This window comes from Lepidochelys kempii, chromosome 4 (assembly GCF_965140285.1).
Source record: "Lepidochelys kempii isolate rLepKem1 chromosome 4, rLepKem1.hap1, whole genome shotgun sequence".
Lineage (NCBI taxonomy): Eukaryota > Metazoa > Chordata > Testudines > Cheloniidae > Lepidochelys > Lepidochelys kempii.
In genome coordinates, this window is record NC_136383.1 from 72,176,373 (window position 1) to 72,193,614 (window position 17,242).

The window sequence follows — 17,242 nt, forward strand, 5'->3', positions numbered from 1 at the left end:
ATTACCATGAGCACGTCACTTTGGTGTTCTGCTTTTTCCACTGGCTTCCCACTGATTAGAGTACAGTTCAAGGTCTGTGTCCCCTTCATGAGCCTGGACCTAGCTACCAGTGAGCGTGCCCTTCCCTCCACAACTGTGACTTCCCATGACTTCTAAGTTCCGTTGGAACAATAAAATTCTTAAGCAGTAGAGTGAGAGACTTGTGAGCCTTTGAAGTCAGAACATTCAGAGGAGTAGGGCTTACACAATGGAACTCTTGTGAGAAGTAAGAGACCTTGCTGTGCTCAGAAAGAAATGTAAAACTCATCTTTTGACTTGGCTTTTCCTCAGTAAGTCTACCTAGGGGAAAAAAAAATAAACAAAACCACCTAATCAAGCTATTTTTCTAGAGGAAAAGGAGAGATGTTTCTGACTTTAAATATGTGGGAGGCAATAGCAGTGATGAGCCATATGATTCTGAAAAGATTATCAAGGATCACTTTGTTTTTGTTTTAACAGTTTAAAATAGGGATCGGCAACCTTTGTCACAGCCCGTCAGGTTTGTTTACCTGCAGCGTCCACAGGTTCGGCCGATCGCAGTTCCAGGCCAATGGGGGCTGCGGGAAATGGTGCAGGCCAAGGGATGTGCTGGCCACTTGGGTGTATCGATAAAAGCAAAATAATTAAATGCAGAACATTGTACATTTAGTTGTCAAGAATGTTTTTGTTGTAATAAATCGTACATGTGGATTATTGTTTTTACATACAAAGAAACCTCAAGTGGAACGTCACCCAGATAATGAAGTTAATGTGCATGTCTATGAGACCGCCATTCCAGTAGATGGAGATAGCGAAGAAGAATCCTGTGTATCTGATGATGTTTTGGAAGTTGTGTGTGAACAAGTAAGAATTTGAATTTTAAAATGTAGAGTTTGGTATGACAGCCTAAGTGGCTTCCAAACATCTTTTTCGATTTTTCTCAAAATTAAACTTGATCTATAAGCATATAATACATGTGTAAAGAACATTGGTAGTACAATTGTACTACTTGTTAAGAGGAGAAGAGGTACAACAAACCTGTGGGAATAGTCATATTGGTTGGTCTTGTCTTGATTATTATTTCAGTATAAAGCACCCCCAGTTGCCCCACAACTTCAGAGTCAGCTGGCTGGTTTCTGGCAAGTGTCTCTAATATGCAAACTTTTTGCATAAAAGCAGTTCACAGCAATTTCTGAAGGTAAAAGCATTCATACTGTGACTCATCACAATGGTTGACATGAACAGTTTTTCTTCCCCGCTAGGTCAACACTTCTGCACAAGTCTATATCACGTCTGTCCAATTGTATTTATGCCTAAAATTAGAGAAAGTAAAATCTATTATTGTCCTTATTTCAAGGCCACAGAAGATCATAGTCAAATGGAGCTGCTAAAGAGCCAGCTTGCTGATTGCCAAGAAAAACTTCATAAGCTAAGTTGGATGGAAGATAAACTACATATTTTAGAAGAGAGACTTCAAGGGAAGGTGATTATAGATGAGAAGGACTGGAATAATCTCCTAAGCCGGGTCTTGCTCCTTGAAACAGAACTGATGTTGCAGTCAAAAAAGGTATATTTTTACCATAAAGCTTCTATTTTATTAGGGAGGTAGAATCTGTAGCAGGGTGGATTGATTTTAAATTGGAGGTTTTAATCATATTTAGCATTTGTATGCTATTTGCCTAAAGAAAGGATGATTCTTATTGGTTGGTATAACCATCAAAATATGTTGTTTTGTACCTAAGTATGTAGAACCTTAGAGTTACGAACATCAGAGTTACGAACTGACCAGTCAACCACACCCCTCACTTGGAACCAGAAGTACACAATCAGGCAGCAGCAGAGACACCCCACCCCACAAAAAAGCAAATACAGTACAGTAATGTGCTAAACGTAAACAACAAAAAAAAGGACAGTTTAAAAAAATATTGACAAGGTAAGGAAATTATTTCTGTGCTTGTTTCATTTAAATTAAGATGGTTAAAAGCAGCATTTTTCTTCTGCATAGTAAGGTTTCAAAGCTGTATTAAGTCAATATTCAGTTGTAAACTTTTGAAAGAACAACCGTAATGTTTTGTTCAGAGTTGTGAACATTTCTCGAGGGGGTTCGTAACTCTGATGTTCTACTGTGTAGCCTTTACACTATGTAGCCTAGTAGTACTTTTGCTAAACAGGGAAATACACTGTATCTATGCACATTTAAGCAATTATAAAGCTTGACATACATTTATTCAAATTCTTAATTTTTACTACTTTGTTCGAAAACGGTGAATGAGGCAATTCTTTTCTACTAGATTAATATTTTTACTTGTGATTTGCATCAAGATACATGTAGATGAAAATTGTAATGCAATTCAAAATATACTAAAACAGCATTCAAAATTTGTTTGCTAGAAAAAAAGTACTTCAGAAAAAAAGTAAATTTTTTTTTATCAAAACCTGTTTTGCATTTAAAACTGAATTGTGAAACAAAGGACATTGTGATAAATGAAGGGTGGGGGTAGTTTGCTTTTATGGACACCCAGCCAGCCAGTTAGCTATAAGATCCCTCTTGATGGCTGTTCTCAACTTACTTTACCTGTAAAGGGTTAACAGAGTTCCTCAGGTAAAGGAAAAGGAGTGGGCACCTGACCAAAAGAGTCAATGGGAGGGCTAGAACTTTTTAAAAGGGGGGGGGTGGGACGGGACGGGACGGGACGGACCTGACCTTCCCTTTCTTTGTGTGTTGTGCCCCTCCGGGAAAGAGGGGAACAGAGGGCAGCAGGAATGCTGTGTAAGGCTTGAACCAGACATAAAAATTCATCTTCCATACCTAGAAGAAATTATTGAACAGAGCATGTTTAAATAGATGCAATTAGGGTTGTTTTGTTTTTTGGCTTGTGGATTTCCTCTGTGCTAACCCCAGATGCTTTTGTTTGCTTGTACCCTTTAAGCTGAACCCCCAAGAAAACTATTTTGGGTGCTTAATTTTTGTAATTGTTTCTTTTAAGATCTAGCAAAAAGCCTAAGTTCCAGATGTATTTTTTTTCCTTTTTGTTTTAAATAAAATTTACCTTTTTTTAAGAATCAGGATTGGATTTTTGGTGTCCTAAGAGGTTTGTGCATGTTGTTTGATTAGCTGGTAGCCACAGCTAATTTCCTTTGTTTTCTTTCTCAGCTCTTTTGGGGGAGAGGAAGGGCTTGAGGGTATCCCACAGGGAGGAATTCCCAAGTGCTCCTTCCTGGGTTCATAGGGTTGTTTTTTGGTAGTTGTTTTTTTTTGCATTTGGGTGGTGGCAGCTTTTACCGAGCCAAGGTCAGAGAAAAGCTGTAACTGTGGGAGTTTAATGCAAGCCTGGAGTCGCATGTATTAATTTTTAGAATCCTTGCAGGTTCCTACCTTCTGCACTCAAAGTGACAGAGTGGGGATTTAGCAGACGTATTATCTATAGTTATCTATATCTATTATCTATGGTATATCTGATTGTTTCATAGACTCGTAGAGTACGTCTACACTGTAATAAAAGACCCATGCCACAGCTGCAGGGCAGGGTCTGTTTACTTGGGCTTGCGGGACTTGGTTTATGGGCCTGTAGAATTGCTGCATAGATGTCCGGGCTCGGGCTGGAGGCTGGGTCTGGGGCAAGGATCTTACCACTCGGCCCCCAGCCTGACCCCCAGTGTCTATGCAGCAGTTTTATAGTCCCGTAGTCTGAGCCCTGCGAGGTTGAGTCAGCTGACCCGGCCCAGCCATAGGTGTTTAATTGTGTATAGACATATCCAGAGATTCTGGTCACTGTGTCCTTCAAGATTTTAGAGCTAGTAGATCTCATCCTCACACCTTGTTTTTATTTGTACATTGGAAGAGAAAAGCAAAGAGTTTCTTCTTCTTCAACTTACTTCTAATGACCTAGTGATTAAACTGAAATTGTTGAATAAATTGAAATGGAAAGAGTGTTCTTTCTGTACTTACAGAAGAGATTACTGCTGTCAAAAGCTAGGTTAGCATTTCAACATATTAAATGGTTCCTGGTGACTCGCACCACTTCAGTGGCTTGACTTTCTTGACAACTTCAGCAACAAACACATGCTGCTTAAATACTACCTTTTCATTCAATTTAAATGATTTAAATAGACTTTAGTAAGGTTAAGCCTGATGTAGGTTTTCGTAATTTCAAATTTCATTGTCAATAGGTTTATTTTTAAAAAGAAAAATGTATTTAATTTAAATTTTAAAATGGTTTTGATTAAAAAAACATTTTGTCTACTCTGATCTATACTAATATTTAGCAATTAGAATATCTACTATTTGTAAGGTGATGTGTTGCCATGATCACATGACAAAATTTTAAACAAGGCAGAAACCTCAATTTCCTCATGAGCCCGCTATTCCTCCTCTTTCCCAATTGCGCTCTCTCCCCCTTCCGGGGCCCCCCGTTTCCCTCTCATCCAAAAAAAAGTTAGTGGCTTATTACTGAAAAGTGCACAGCTATTTCTTCAGGACTTGTGGAACAGCACTGTGCATTGTAATGGAGTTTCCCAGAAGGAGCCTGCAGACCCTGAGGGAACTACAGAAATAGCTCTGCAGTTTATCAATGATAGCCACTGTGTGAGTATGTGGTACTAATACATTTACTGAAGGAATGCAATTACAGTTTGAGTGGTTGCTATTGTGTTATGAAAAAAATCAGCCTGCTTAGTGGCACGTGGTTTTTCTCTTACTCTGTCTCATCATACCCAGTTGGATTTTCTCCCTGTTACTGTAATAATTTATATGAGACAGCCAAAGTACCATTGATGAAGCTGGATACTATTTAATTTCCCAAGGCAAGGTATATCATATTTTGAAAATAGAGAATCTTTTTACAAGAACTTCTTGAAAAGGTTAGACTTTCATTCTGTTTAGCATTATCTGGTTTCACACTAGACATCTTCATTTCTGATTGTAGAAAAATGCACTATTTCATATCTTCAGGCACAGCATCTAGAAACTAGATGCAAAATTAAGAATGAGAATTCAGCAGATGGTTTACTCAGTACTGTGGGAAACTTGCTTCATTCATTGGGCAAGTTTCTAATTGATCATCATCTTATTGATTTCTGATTTAGTGGTTGGCATTTCTCCAATTCTTTCACTCCTTGTTGGTGACATCAGGTAAACTTTCTAAATGCACATGAGATTTAGTGACGTCACTATACTGGGTATGTTTAACATGCCACAGCAAATCAGCATTTTTCCTCAAAGGAATGTATTTTTTTTTTTAACTTTAAAAGCTTTTGAGAGGTAGGGTGTGTGGGTGTGTTTATAAAAATAAACATATTGAAAAAGTTTATATACATCTAATGCTAGTTTTCACAGCACAGTATATTTGTGAATATGTGTTCAGGATCTTCCTGTAATGCTGTAAATTACAGTCCTCAAAATACTTCAGTTATTGTGAAAAGCTGTCCAAAAGTTGAAAATCTTTGCAAAAAAATACTTAACTGATGATGCAGTGTCTTGCAGAAGTGTTAGAATGTTGTCAGTCACACTATTTTGTTTGGTTGTAGAAAGTTGTAGATGTCCTTGGTGTTATAAACATATAATATGGTTCTCATTATACATTTATTGAAAACGCATTGTTTATCTAAAAGAGATTGGGTGGGGGATAAATGAGGAAAACTGCCATCTCTCCATGGTGTTTCAAGATGCTCACTTAATAAAATGTAAAAGAAAATTCAATGGCTCAAAGGATGAATATGGAGCTTTTCAATTCTAGATCATGTCTGAATTTGTCTCAGGTCAGTAGTGACTGAAATGTGATACCATCCGATGTCTATTAATCAGTCATTGTGGATGAATTTGGTCTTATTTCTCAGTGTCTGTCCAAATTGCACAGCCATTGTTAACAGTTTGTTACCCTTGCTAGCGCTCTCAGGAAGCCAAGGATTGGATGAGCATAAAGAGAATTGCCCTGTCTTTCACAGGTCACTTGTTGAGGCACATTGTGGTGGAAACAGTGTGAAAAAGCTGGCCCTCAACTAGCCCAGCTGTATCCGTTCTGTGGCTTGATAAATGCCTTCTAATCTGGAACTTTTCAATACCACTAAACCCAGTTAAAACAATAGATAAATATAGATAAATATTCATTATTTTGCACTGTACTGTGGATTAGACTAGCCTGATATTTATTTGCCACTTAAATATTTTAACAGTAGTACCGTTTTTGAAAACTTCTAACCAGATTGTTTCTTTTTAGCCTAAACTATTGTTGTAAGAGCAGGAGTACACAAAAACAAGTTTGATTTTCGTTTGTGTGCACCATGGTTGCTTATTTTTCAGTACAGTAGGATCTGGTTCTTGAAACTGTCTTTTGAGAAGCTTTGAAATCTCAAAATAATGTGAACATTTTTAAGATCAGGCCCATGCCATCGTCAAATCAGCGGCAACACACATTGCACTGAGAATACCTGTAAGCTCTCAAGGCAGCTGCAATGGAAGGGATTGGGGAGAGGAAGCCAGTCCAAACTTCTCCCAACTTTGAGGGCAGTAATTACTGTTTGCCCACCCCCAAATGCCCTGGGAGGGGGTAGGAAAGACAGCCCATGCAGAACTTGGGACCCTCACCCCGCCCCCTCAGGGTAATAGCCTTCTGCTGCTAGTTAATGTAGTTAGCCCAGTAGCTCAAGTGGTAGATTTCTGTGTTGTAGTACTGAATGTTCAGAGTTCAAACCTTGCTGATCACTCACAATGGTGGGGGGCATGTTTTTCTTGGGGGTGGGGTTATACTTTTCCTTTAAATCAAACTAGGAAATTACATACAAAAATCTAGATTAAAAGTTGGCACTGCAACCTTAATTCTGCTCCTTGTACGTTCACTTTATGATACAGACTTCAATTACATGATCATATGCTATTTTTCTACAGGACCCCTACATCTTTAGTGTACAAGATGGATGCTAGCAGGCAGAATTAAGGTTGCATTGACAGCAGTAAATCTGGCACTTGCTAACTTTTGAGTTCTTGACTTGTAACCAAAATAATGTTGTTTAATGAAGTTTTCGTATTAGAATATATGTGGCTCTTAGAATGTACATTTTACATGTGCACACACCCTACTCCATAAATTCATATGGTGCATTATTGAAATGAAAACAGTTCTAGTCCCAGAGGGTTTTCACAAGGGTGGGGGCATCCATCTGCATCGATTAGCTTGCAAGATCCGGGTCTAAAATAGACAAACATAAGTTCATGTTTCTGAAAGGAAAAACAGTAACTTTTGATGGTCAAGGAAAAACTCTAAAACTAACTTTTTATTTTCTTAGCAAATTAATCCTGAAGAAGAAAATATAGGATTAATATTGACAATGTATAAAATTTGTTTTTCTCATCATTTGTATCATGAGCCATGTGGGTATTTTTGCTAAAATTTTCAAACTTGATTATCTAAAATTAGACAATCAAATCCAGCAATAGACCTCCAATCAGCTACCAGAGAGTCAGAGGAGCAGAGCACTTGCTGCCACCTGTAATCAGTCATTCAGAGCTGTTGATGCACAGTGTTTTAATAAACACCACTCTGCCTGATCAATCACACCTGGATTGTTAGGCATTCCACTGTGAAACTTTTGGGCTCAGATTTTACAGCAAAGTTGGTATTTCAAAAGACAAAATGCTTTAATGAAATGACCATTTTTTATGACATAAATGGGTATACTAATATAAAGGGTAAATTTTGCATGCTTTACTCATAGGAGTAATCACATAAAGCTACTTCCAAATGCTAGAAAAGTGTGGTCAGTACTGTACATAGATATGCATATGTTCACTATTTGATTATAATTCTCAATTATAATCAATTTTTTTTGTAAATGGCAAAAACAATTATTGTTTCAGAGTGACTTATCTACAGAATTTAACAATATGAGTGAAGACCATACCTCTAGTAGGAATATGACTCCAGTTTCTCCTGGTGAGTGTTTGCAATGCTCTTTACTGAAATGGTTTTCTTTTAAGTAGCTTTTGCTAACCTTGCATAAAACTGTGTCACAGTTAGGATTTTAAGTTGTTTAAATGGATACTGTCAACTTGAAATATAGTTAGTTTTTTTGTTTGTTTGTTTAAGTTCAGCTGTTTCAGGTACGAGTCAGCCCCTGAAATCACCTTGTTAGTTTTGGGGCTTTTATGTACATTTCCTATTTGATAAAATGTGATGTGTTTTCTCCCCTCTCCTGTGTTGCTGTGTCTATCCTCACAAAGATAATCAATTATTAGAGAAAAATATTTCTTTCTTTTTGTTTATAGTAAGCTCAAAAAAAGTCCTGGGACACACGTGATTTTTTTTTTTTTTTTTAGTTGATATTCAGAGACCCAGATTATCCTTTTTTTCCCTTTAACAAACTGTAGAATACTAGTAAAAGTAGTGGGTAGTGGCCAAGTAAATTTCTGAAAGTGTACACGGCAAGCTTTTGAAGTTAACTAATTCCTAAATACAAAGGGACCCAGAAGAAAGTAACACTAAGTATCTTCTCAGGTAAATACCCCCCTCTGGGCAGCCCCATCACTGAGGCCAGGGAAGTAGTGGTACAAATGTGGAAAACTGAATCGAATTTTTCACTCACTCTCCTACTTAGACTTCATCCATATTGCCTCTCAAACTGTGGTTTGCCTTGCCACTCACCCAAGTCTGATCCATCCTTAGTTTCCTAATTCTCCCACTTAGTCTTATCTGGTAATATACACTTAAAGCACTGAGATGCGCCTACAACTTAAACTTCCCCTTAAAGTGTTCTGTGCAGGAATATATATTACCCAGCATGTTTATGGTACTGTCTGTAGTTCCATAGTAGCAGCCGTGTTAGTCTGTATCCGTAAAAAGAAAAGGAGTACTTGTGGCACCTTAGAGACTAACAAATTTATTAAGAGCATAAGCTTTCGTGAGCTACAGCTCACTTCATCGCTCACAAAAGCTTATGCTCTAATAAATTTGTTAGTCTCTAAGGTGCCACAAGTACTCCTTTGTCTGTAGTTTAAAATCTTTCTCAAGTCAAAATCATATTTTTAATGAGTCATAGCCTTAATTAATTTACATAATTTTTGTAGACAGCAGAGTAAAGATAAGATTGTCTCTGACTGTGATGCCTGGTAAGTGAAGTGGCAAACTAAATCTTATACACCATTTACCTCTGTAGTATTTTTCTAGATTGTCCTACATATCAAGCTTGCTCTAATACCCACAATTGTTTTGTCAGAATATGTAAATTTGTGTTAGTGGGCTATATAAGTTTGAATTTATTTACCTTATCACATGATATAGATCAGCTGCCATCTGGAGCTTTTGAGATCCACTGCTAAATAGTGCCGTTTACAATGTTGTTTTCTGAATGCAGGACTCAGGACTTGTAACCTGAATCCATAGACTGTAGCTTTAATTAAAAAACCAAAGCCAAAAAAACAAACCCCACCTTTTTTTAAATGGGAATTTTTGCTTTCCTCAGGAACACAGGTTTTTAAAATAGTTACATTTTTTTTTAAAATGCTAGGATAGCATCAGGCTTTTCCTGATACAAAGGGTAGGGATTTTCTAATGTGTTTGATATGTTGCCCTAGCTCTGCTCCTATTGAAACTGGCACTTACTGCTGTACAAACATTTAAAGCCTGGCTCTGCTGAATGAATACTAGCCCTAGATTATTGGAAACTGACTACATTTTTGTTTGTATTTCAGTTGTTTATACTGTAAATCACTTACTGAACAGAAGAATTAAAAACATGTTTGGAAAAGCTTTTCATGTTATAGTAAAATATGTTTACAAAGATAATTACTATATTGCTTAAACTTTTTTTTTAAGTTTAAAAGATCCCACAGCTGTATGAGACAAGTGGTTTATAGTAAGAAAACAAATGTGAGCTGTCTGAAATTATTATTGAATGTTTTGCCTAGTAATTGTACTTGCCTAAGTGTTTCAATTGACCATAATCATGACAAATGCAACATTCCTGGATAATCTTTGTTAGAATTTCTTTTTTGTCTGCATCATACTGAGCATACTCTGTTCATGTTATTTTAAAAGAATATGAGAAACCCATCTTGGACCTTTACCAGTAGCCTTTTTCTTTCTAAACAATGCATTCTCTTCTGTTATTACATACTGTAAATCAAACTGTTCGATAGCTGACCCTGCTGCAAGAGAGCAAAAAGGCAAAACCTAAAAATGAATATTTCTCCACAGATATTGAGAGGAAGGAGGAGATGCCAGAGAGTCTTCATCAGTCGTCTGGATACAGTTCACTATTATCCACAGACCCATCTCCCAAAGCCGCAACCATTAATTATCATGGTTTGACAGAGATTTCAAAGGTAAGTAAAACTGGCAAATGCTTAGTTGATTTCCTTTCTAAGGTCAAGAGAACAAGTAAGCATTAGTTTTCGTTGTATATACTACTGGCAAAAAACAGCAGAACTATGCAAAACTTCATCTAGGTCTGTCTCATAAAAATCCTTTTGATATGTAAACAGTGCTTAAAGTAATTTTTTTGCATGAATTCTCCAGGTTAAAAGTCCATTTCTGAAGATTGTTGGCTTTGAAGAATTGCCTAAATATGTTGCTTTTCAATTGCAGGAGACAACAAGACAAAGAATGGAAAGGATAAGTAAAATGTAAGTAATAGAAAAGGGCAGCAGGAATTCATTTCCCAGTAGGGAATTGTACTGGACTAAGGCATATATAGAATGTGCATATGTGTTCCAAACCTCAAAGGTCTCTACATCAGGTGTGGCATTTCCTTATGACTCCACTGGATAATAAATCCACTTACAGTTCTGTGTTTGTGGGATGAGTCACTGTTTTGGTTTTTAACAAGCAATATAATGCATTCTTAATGGTATTAACTAGGGATTAAAGAGTGTTTAGAATTTGGTTGACAACTAATAGGAGTATTATCTGTCTTTTGATAAGAGTTTACTGGAATTACATAACATTTGTGTTCAAACTTTGAGGTGAAATATTAAATGAAAAGAGGTAGGCCAGTTTCAGGCCAGGCATCACATAAAGATACCTCAGAATAATAAGCAGAATCTACTGCTGGTTCTGAGATTTATAATGAAAATTTGCAGGTAGAAATAACTCATTACACTTGCTGAAGTAAAATAAAATGCATCATCACAGTGCAACTGTTATTCAACAAGATTTCTGTATCATACAAATGAATTACTTCAGGAAGCTGAAGTCATTAATCTTGTCTGCCACTTCGCAAAAACCTAAGCTCTCTGATGGTGACAGCCTTTTTAAAGCTAATTTGAGATCTACAAAGTGTCAATTATCTCCTCCATTAACTTTATTTTTGTGAATTTTGTGCCTTCTCTATGTATATTTTTTTTAAATGTCTCTCAAATAACAGCAAATCTAATAGCCTGACCAATGTAAAAACAAACAAACAAAAAGTCAGGAATGCTGCTTTGTTACTTTAGCTTTATTAATTAGTAGTAAATGTTTGTTTTAGTCTTTGTTTTAACCAATTTTAAAAATATTTTTAGGATTGAAGAAACTTCAGAATTGCTGAAAAATTCAAGTAACACATCGTAGACCATTTTCTGTCTAGACTTCTGGATCTCAAAACTATTATGTAAATTTGTACAATTTTAAAGTTATTTTGAATATATTATCCATTTTAAGGACTATAATTGTTTTAAAATGTTTTTATTTTTACTTGAAGAATAAATGTTTTCTCATACCTTTGTCATGATTACATTAATTTTAACTTTTTGCTATAGAAAATTGCATTTTTTGTGGAGTTGAAGAAGTCATTACAGAAGTGTGTTTTTGTGTTGACATTTGTTGGCAACGTGCTAAGTAATATGTTTTTTAAAGTGCAGGCTTGAGGACCATGGTTTACATCCTGTTGGAAACACTCCAGCTGGGACTTGCATATTGCACCCAAGAGACTTTCATACATACCATCTTGCCATCTGTACTGTTCAATAAGACTTAATGAAAACTTAAATGCACATATTGTAAATGTGTACCTTTTTTGTTTTGTTTTTTTAATTATAAATTTTCATGGTTAGTCAGAAAGCACCCCAACACATTATGGCTTCCATTAACACTGACAAAGTGAAGGTCATTTGGATCCTAAACACTAAAATGTGTAAGTAAGTCCACAGACTTTGACTATGCGAGATGTGGTGAGTGTTTTAGTGCTCTATTACCCAACACATTTTAAGACCGGCAGCACAGATGGAGACCATCCAGTGTACAAAGACGTACAACATTTTTATGATTTGAAACTATATAAAATTTCTCTTTTGAGACATAAGTAGATGTAAGACTTCCATAAACTTGATATAGTCAAATCAAAAGTGTCAGTGTGGGCTGGGTAGAGAGATGGTATTTCATCCTTCTTTTCTAAATTACTGGTTATTTAAAGTGTTATGTAAGGAACCTTTTTACAACATGCTGTAGCTATCCATATTACTTGGATTCACATGAAAAGATCAAAAAATGACATTGCAACTGCTGAAGATATCAAGATTTAAATGGTATAATTTTCAGATGGAGCATCTGTTTGCTCTTCCTTTTTAAAAATGATTTATTTGATGATAATAATAATTTTGAATATGTTCCTCCATAAATATGTGATTAATTTCATTTTACATATCCAAATTGAGTAACATACAATAATCTGTTGCTCCATAAACTCAGTGAAAAGCTTAAGGACATGAATGCACTTGTAATAAACTCCCATTTTTTCCAGTATACTTAAATTGCAGATTCCCTGGAAAGCAAGCTTTACACTCATGATGGCAACTTACTTTAAAGTTTATTTGGAAATACCCCTTGTTCACAACCCACTACTCCACTATCCTAAAGAATAATTCTTTAAATTGTTTCTTCTAGAGAGAAGAAAAATTTCCTACTGATCTGAGATTGTGTGTCGTGTGCAGTAAATAGAAATTATAGCACCATCTTGTGGTGCATATTTATTCAAAGTATTTTCGCAATTTAGAATAAAATTGTTTTGATACAGAGTACCGACAGTCAGTTTGGCTTTGAAACAGTAATGACAATGTTTTGAGTATCGACTTTTCGTTGTTTAATATATTGTATTGAAATAGGCTTCTAACTGGTAATTTAGCATGGAAATTAGGGTGCAAACAAAGTCCATTGTGTGTGGTTTCCATAGTTCAGTACCAAAAAACCCTAATGTTTTGTGCTGTAGTGTGAAGAAAGAGGAGAACAATTTTAAACAAACATTTGTGTTCAGGATTTAAGAAGTTGATGCATACTTGATGCAGCTTAATATTAATATTAAAAGAAACTTTGTGTCTCTGACAAAGTAACATGCAATCTAAAATATTCCTCAAAATAGTACTGCACATTTCAAAATACACAATTGTCCAACACTTTCCAATTTTCAAACTTAGCATATTTAGACTTTCCTTTACTACTTCCTTAGTTTTCGCCTGATGCCATTATCGTGGGATGACTTTTTTTTCCCGTAACACACCTGAGTTTTGTAAAGTGCTTTGCGATTCTTGGATTCCAGGTGTTGAGAAGTGCCTCATATTATTCCTTATTTTGAAACCTTAGGACTTTTTTTCTGAGTCAGAAGAAACTATACATGATAGAGAATGTTCATCTTTTAACAGTCTTTACATGTGTCTGCACTAGAATTTTTTGGTAGAAATCCATCTGTGGAAATTTCAGAGATGGAGCACTGGCATTTTTATTATTCGATGGCGGGGGGGGGGGGTGTAAATATACCAGTGGCATGCTCCCAAAAGTGCAGCTCCACTGTTAGCAGCAACAACAGGAACACTAGCATAGATGAGCAATGCCACTTTTATCACTGTGGTGACTAAAGGTAAAAATTCTAGTATCCCATGTATACTAACACACTGGTAGATCTCCATGACTGGTAATGAAACAGTTGGCGATTCTCCTCCCCCCCACGAGTTAGACATTAGAGAATGTTCTTCCTAACAGCTTTTATCACAACTAGTTTCTTTCAACTTGCCTAACAAAAATTCCGGGGTTTCAAAATGTGGATGTTTTACATGACTGCTGTTTTTATCTATTTACTGTGCTGCTATTCACGCTTTAAAGTTATTAGAGATGCTTCTTTAAAAGAGAAGAAAAATCAGTCCACTGTAGAACAGGCACTCCTTTCCTGAATACCTTTCTTTTAATTTATATAATTTAAAGAAATTAATTGAAGTCTCTCTCTCTCTCTCTCTCTCTCTCTCTCCCCTCATAGATCATACAAAAGAATCCCACCTTTCAATTCTTATGACATTCATGATCATGCAAGGGATAATGAAGCATAATTGTATTAAACTGGAACACTGAAGCAGGAGCTCTTCCTAAAATTGCAGTTGATCTTGGACTGGGTTCTAAATCTTCTAGTAAATGTGAACTGAAACATGCATGCTTGTTTGAAGAGTCAGTTTAACAAAAAACCCCAAAACCATAGCAGTCATCCAGTATTTTTTAAAAATTATTTAGAATATGCTTAGCTTGTGTAATAACCATAAAAATCTGATAGTTATTGAAATGTAATCTGAGTCACAGCCCTTTTGTTAATCTTACTTGGGGTTGCTGTAGAGGGCTTCTTGGGTTTTAATATTGGAATGCTGTGAAGCATAGCTAGTAAGGAAACCATTGCAGTATATGGCCTTAGAATGCACTTTAGGCTTTATCATATTGGCTTAGTTATTCTAATAGAGATGCCAGAAATAGTATCTCACTCAGGTCCTGACCTAACTCCCCTAGACCTAAATGGTCTCAATACAGTAATGCTTTTTGGGGGGCAGGATTTAATTCTTAATTCTCTATAGTAGCTGTGATCTGTGCATATGTGGGGTGGGGGGTTTAGTCACCATTATTACTAAGTATGTCCCACTTTCTTGTTTTTATGCTGTTTCTATGAATTACATTTCATAACTTTACACTGGTCCTTGGGGAGAAATATATTTCTTCCTTATATTATTGAGTAGCTCACCAGCTGGTCAGAAATATGCTGGGCTTTTCAAAGCTGAAATGTTTCATGAACACCCATAAATTTTGAAGAAGTTTTCACGGGGAAAGTTTTTAGGGTCCAGGGTTCTTTGGTCACTTTTAACCAGAAAGAGACTAACACACTCCGTAGCATGGTGACGTTTAGGCTACTGGCATGGGATGTGGGACATGCAGGTTTGAGTCCTTGCTCTGGCTGATTCTAGAGTTTTTTCATCCAAGATCACTCCGAATCAGGCAGAGCAGGGACTTGAACCTGGTTTTCCTACATTCTCAGCCAGAGCCCTAACCACCATTCTGTAGAAGGTGAGAGTACACTCATCCTCTGCTCAGGTTTTGAACCCACAGTGGATATTTTGACAGAATTCTGTTTTTCAAAAACATTGGAAAGGTTTCTGTTTTGTTCCAATGTGGAATGAAAACATTCTGAACCCTAGAAAGTGCCATGAAATGGAATTATTGTCTCCAGGTGGCTCTACTGAGGGGAGAGATCCTTTTTATATATTTCATCTGCTAGTGTTTGATTTCCCCATGGTGTAATCTTCTGGAGTGTTGTTTGTTTCTGTAGCACTCCATAGATGATGTGTAGAGCTCATGTTGTGAATTCTAAGAAGTGGGTGTTATGCCGCTCTTTTAACCTATTAACATGAGGTACTGGTGCAGCTTTGAAAAAAACACTCCAGTATACAAATGCTCTCTGCATCTTAAGCACATCTGAAACCTGTCTCCCTGGCAGGTGTATTTGTTACATTGGAATTGTATACATTGGAATTGTAACAAATAAATTTTAATTTATCATTGTTTTCAGTCCGAGAAAAAAGGCACTTTATTTTCCCACTGGAGTTTTTCCCATAACTAAAGTGACATCACTGACAAAGCTAAAATTCTGGTGCAGTAGAGCTGTTTTTGCCTGCGATCTTGAGGGGATACATGTTGAAATTAGGACCAAAAATTGATGGTAATTGGGCAGTCTCAAATGCAGTAAAAGAATATAGCTTTTGGTGACACACCCTTGAGCCATCAGAAAGACAACTGTGGCCGTATTGTGTTTGTAATGATTTATACAAGACATAATATGGTGTTTAATCACTGACCTGCAATAAGTCACTGAAGGTATATTCTTAACAGATATGTTCCAAGACTGTCCATGAATTTTAATCTGTATATTTCTGTTCTAGTGTAGGTCAGAAAATTGAATAGAATTTAGAGATAATATGTTTGGGATTATATGTGAGCCTTGAGTATTGATTTCAGGGAGAGAAAAGCTGGAAAAAGCTTTTCGTGCAAAGTCCTGAACTTGGCTTATACAAGAAAATGTATTTCTTTGTTGAGTCTCTGCGAATGTGGCTCCCGCCCATGGTGTATATACACCTGCTGCATCTGAGTGGGATCCAGGTACACAGAACATCTTGAAGAATCAGTTACTGTAAGGTGGTAAACTGTTCTTTATTGTATAGTTTGTATTGTATAGTTGTATGTATAGTATGTATTGTATAGTTCTTTATTGTATAGAAACTTTATATTCGAACTGATCAAATGAGAGCAAATGTTTGCTTGGAAGACAGTATGAAATAGGATTATCCCAACCTTAGATATATAGGGAGGTAGATGTAAACTAAATCCAGCAGTTTGTTTTATGCCAAATTTGCAGTAATTTGAGTATTATCAACATATCGAGGAGTATAGGTGGAGTTCTGATTTGCATGTGAATAGATTATAGTGGTGCATTTTATTTTGATAACCGGTATAGTATGGATGGGCTTGATTTTACAGAGTAATGTTTCCATTTCCATATTATGCCAAGTTAAGATTCAGAATTACATAGTTTTCAGATGTATGGCCTTGGCTAATTAATATACAGTAACATCTGTACCTCAGTTTTCACCATCTGTAAAAAGAAGAGTGATGCCTGACTGTTTGCCTCATGGGAGCATTTTGAGGATTGATCAGTTGTTTGCCTTATGCTTTGCAAATGTGGAGTACTAATAATTTCTCTAACATTGTAGGTATAATTTTCGGAGTTCTTTAATTTTAAGCCAATCAATTCCTTTCCTTATTCATTTATTTAGGCTCCATTTTATTCTAGTCTTAAATGTTTAACTCTTTTTGAAATCCTCCTCTCTCAAAGTACTTCAAAGTTTTATCAGTACTGTAACAAAATATGGAAGCTGGTGCTGGATGGGCTTCTTTGTTTGAATTTCTTCATCAAACTAATATTCATCCTGTAATATTCATACAGTGACACCGAGACCTTG

At 36.2% G+C, this 17,242-nt stretch overlaps 1 protein-coding gene across 8 annotated transcripts in view; it reads left to right on the forward strand.

Annotated features, from left to right (window-relative positions):
* The window catches only part of CEP44 (centrosomal protein 44), a 155,701-nt gene that overhangs the window by 25,522 nt on the left and 112,937 nt on the right, over nucleotides 1-17,242 (forward strand). For 4 of the 8 annotated variants that reach the window (XR_012158636.2, XR_012158635.2, XR_012158637.2 and 1 more), the window contains exons 6-10: nucleotides 751-882; nucleotides 1,376-1,585; nucleotides 7,871-7,946; nucleotides 10,206-10,333; nucleotides 10,596-10,633. Coding sequence is in view for 5 of the 8 variants with exons in the window: in XM_073341653.2 (XP_073197754.1) it covers nucleotides 751-882; nucleotides 1,376-1,585; nucleotides 7,871-7,946; nucleotides 10,206-10,333; nucleotides 10,596-10,633 (584 nt within the window). In the remaining 3 variants the exon portion in view is untranslated. Of the gene's footprint in view, nucleotides 1-750; nucleotides 883-1,375; nucleotides 1,586-7,870; nucleotides 7,947-10,205; nucleotides 10,334-10,595; nucleotides 10,634-11,509; nucleotides 11,599-14,229; nucleotides 15,052-17,242 lie in introns of those variants that run through there. The other 4 variants (XM_073341654.2, XM_073341655.2, XM_073341656.2 and 1 more) reach the window with 2 other exon arrangements.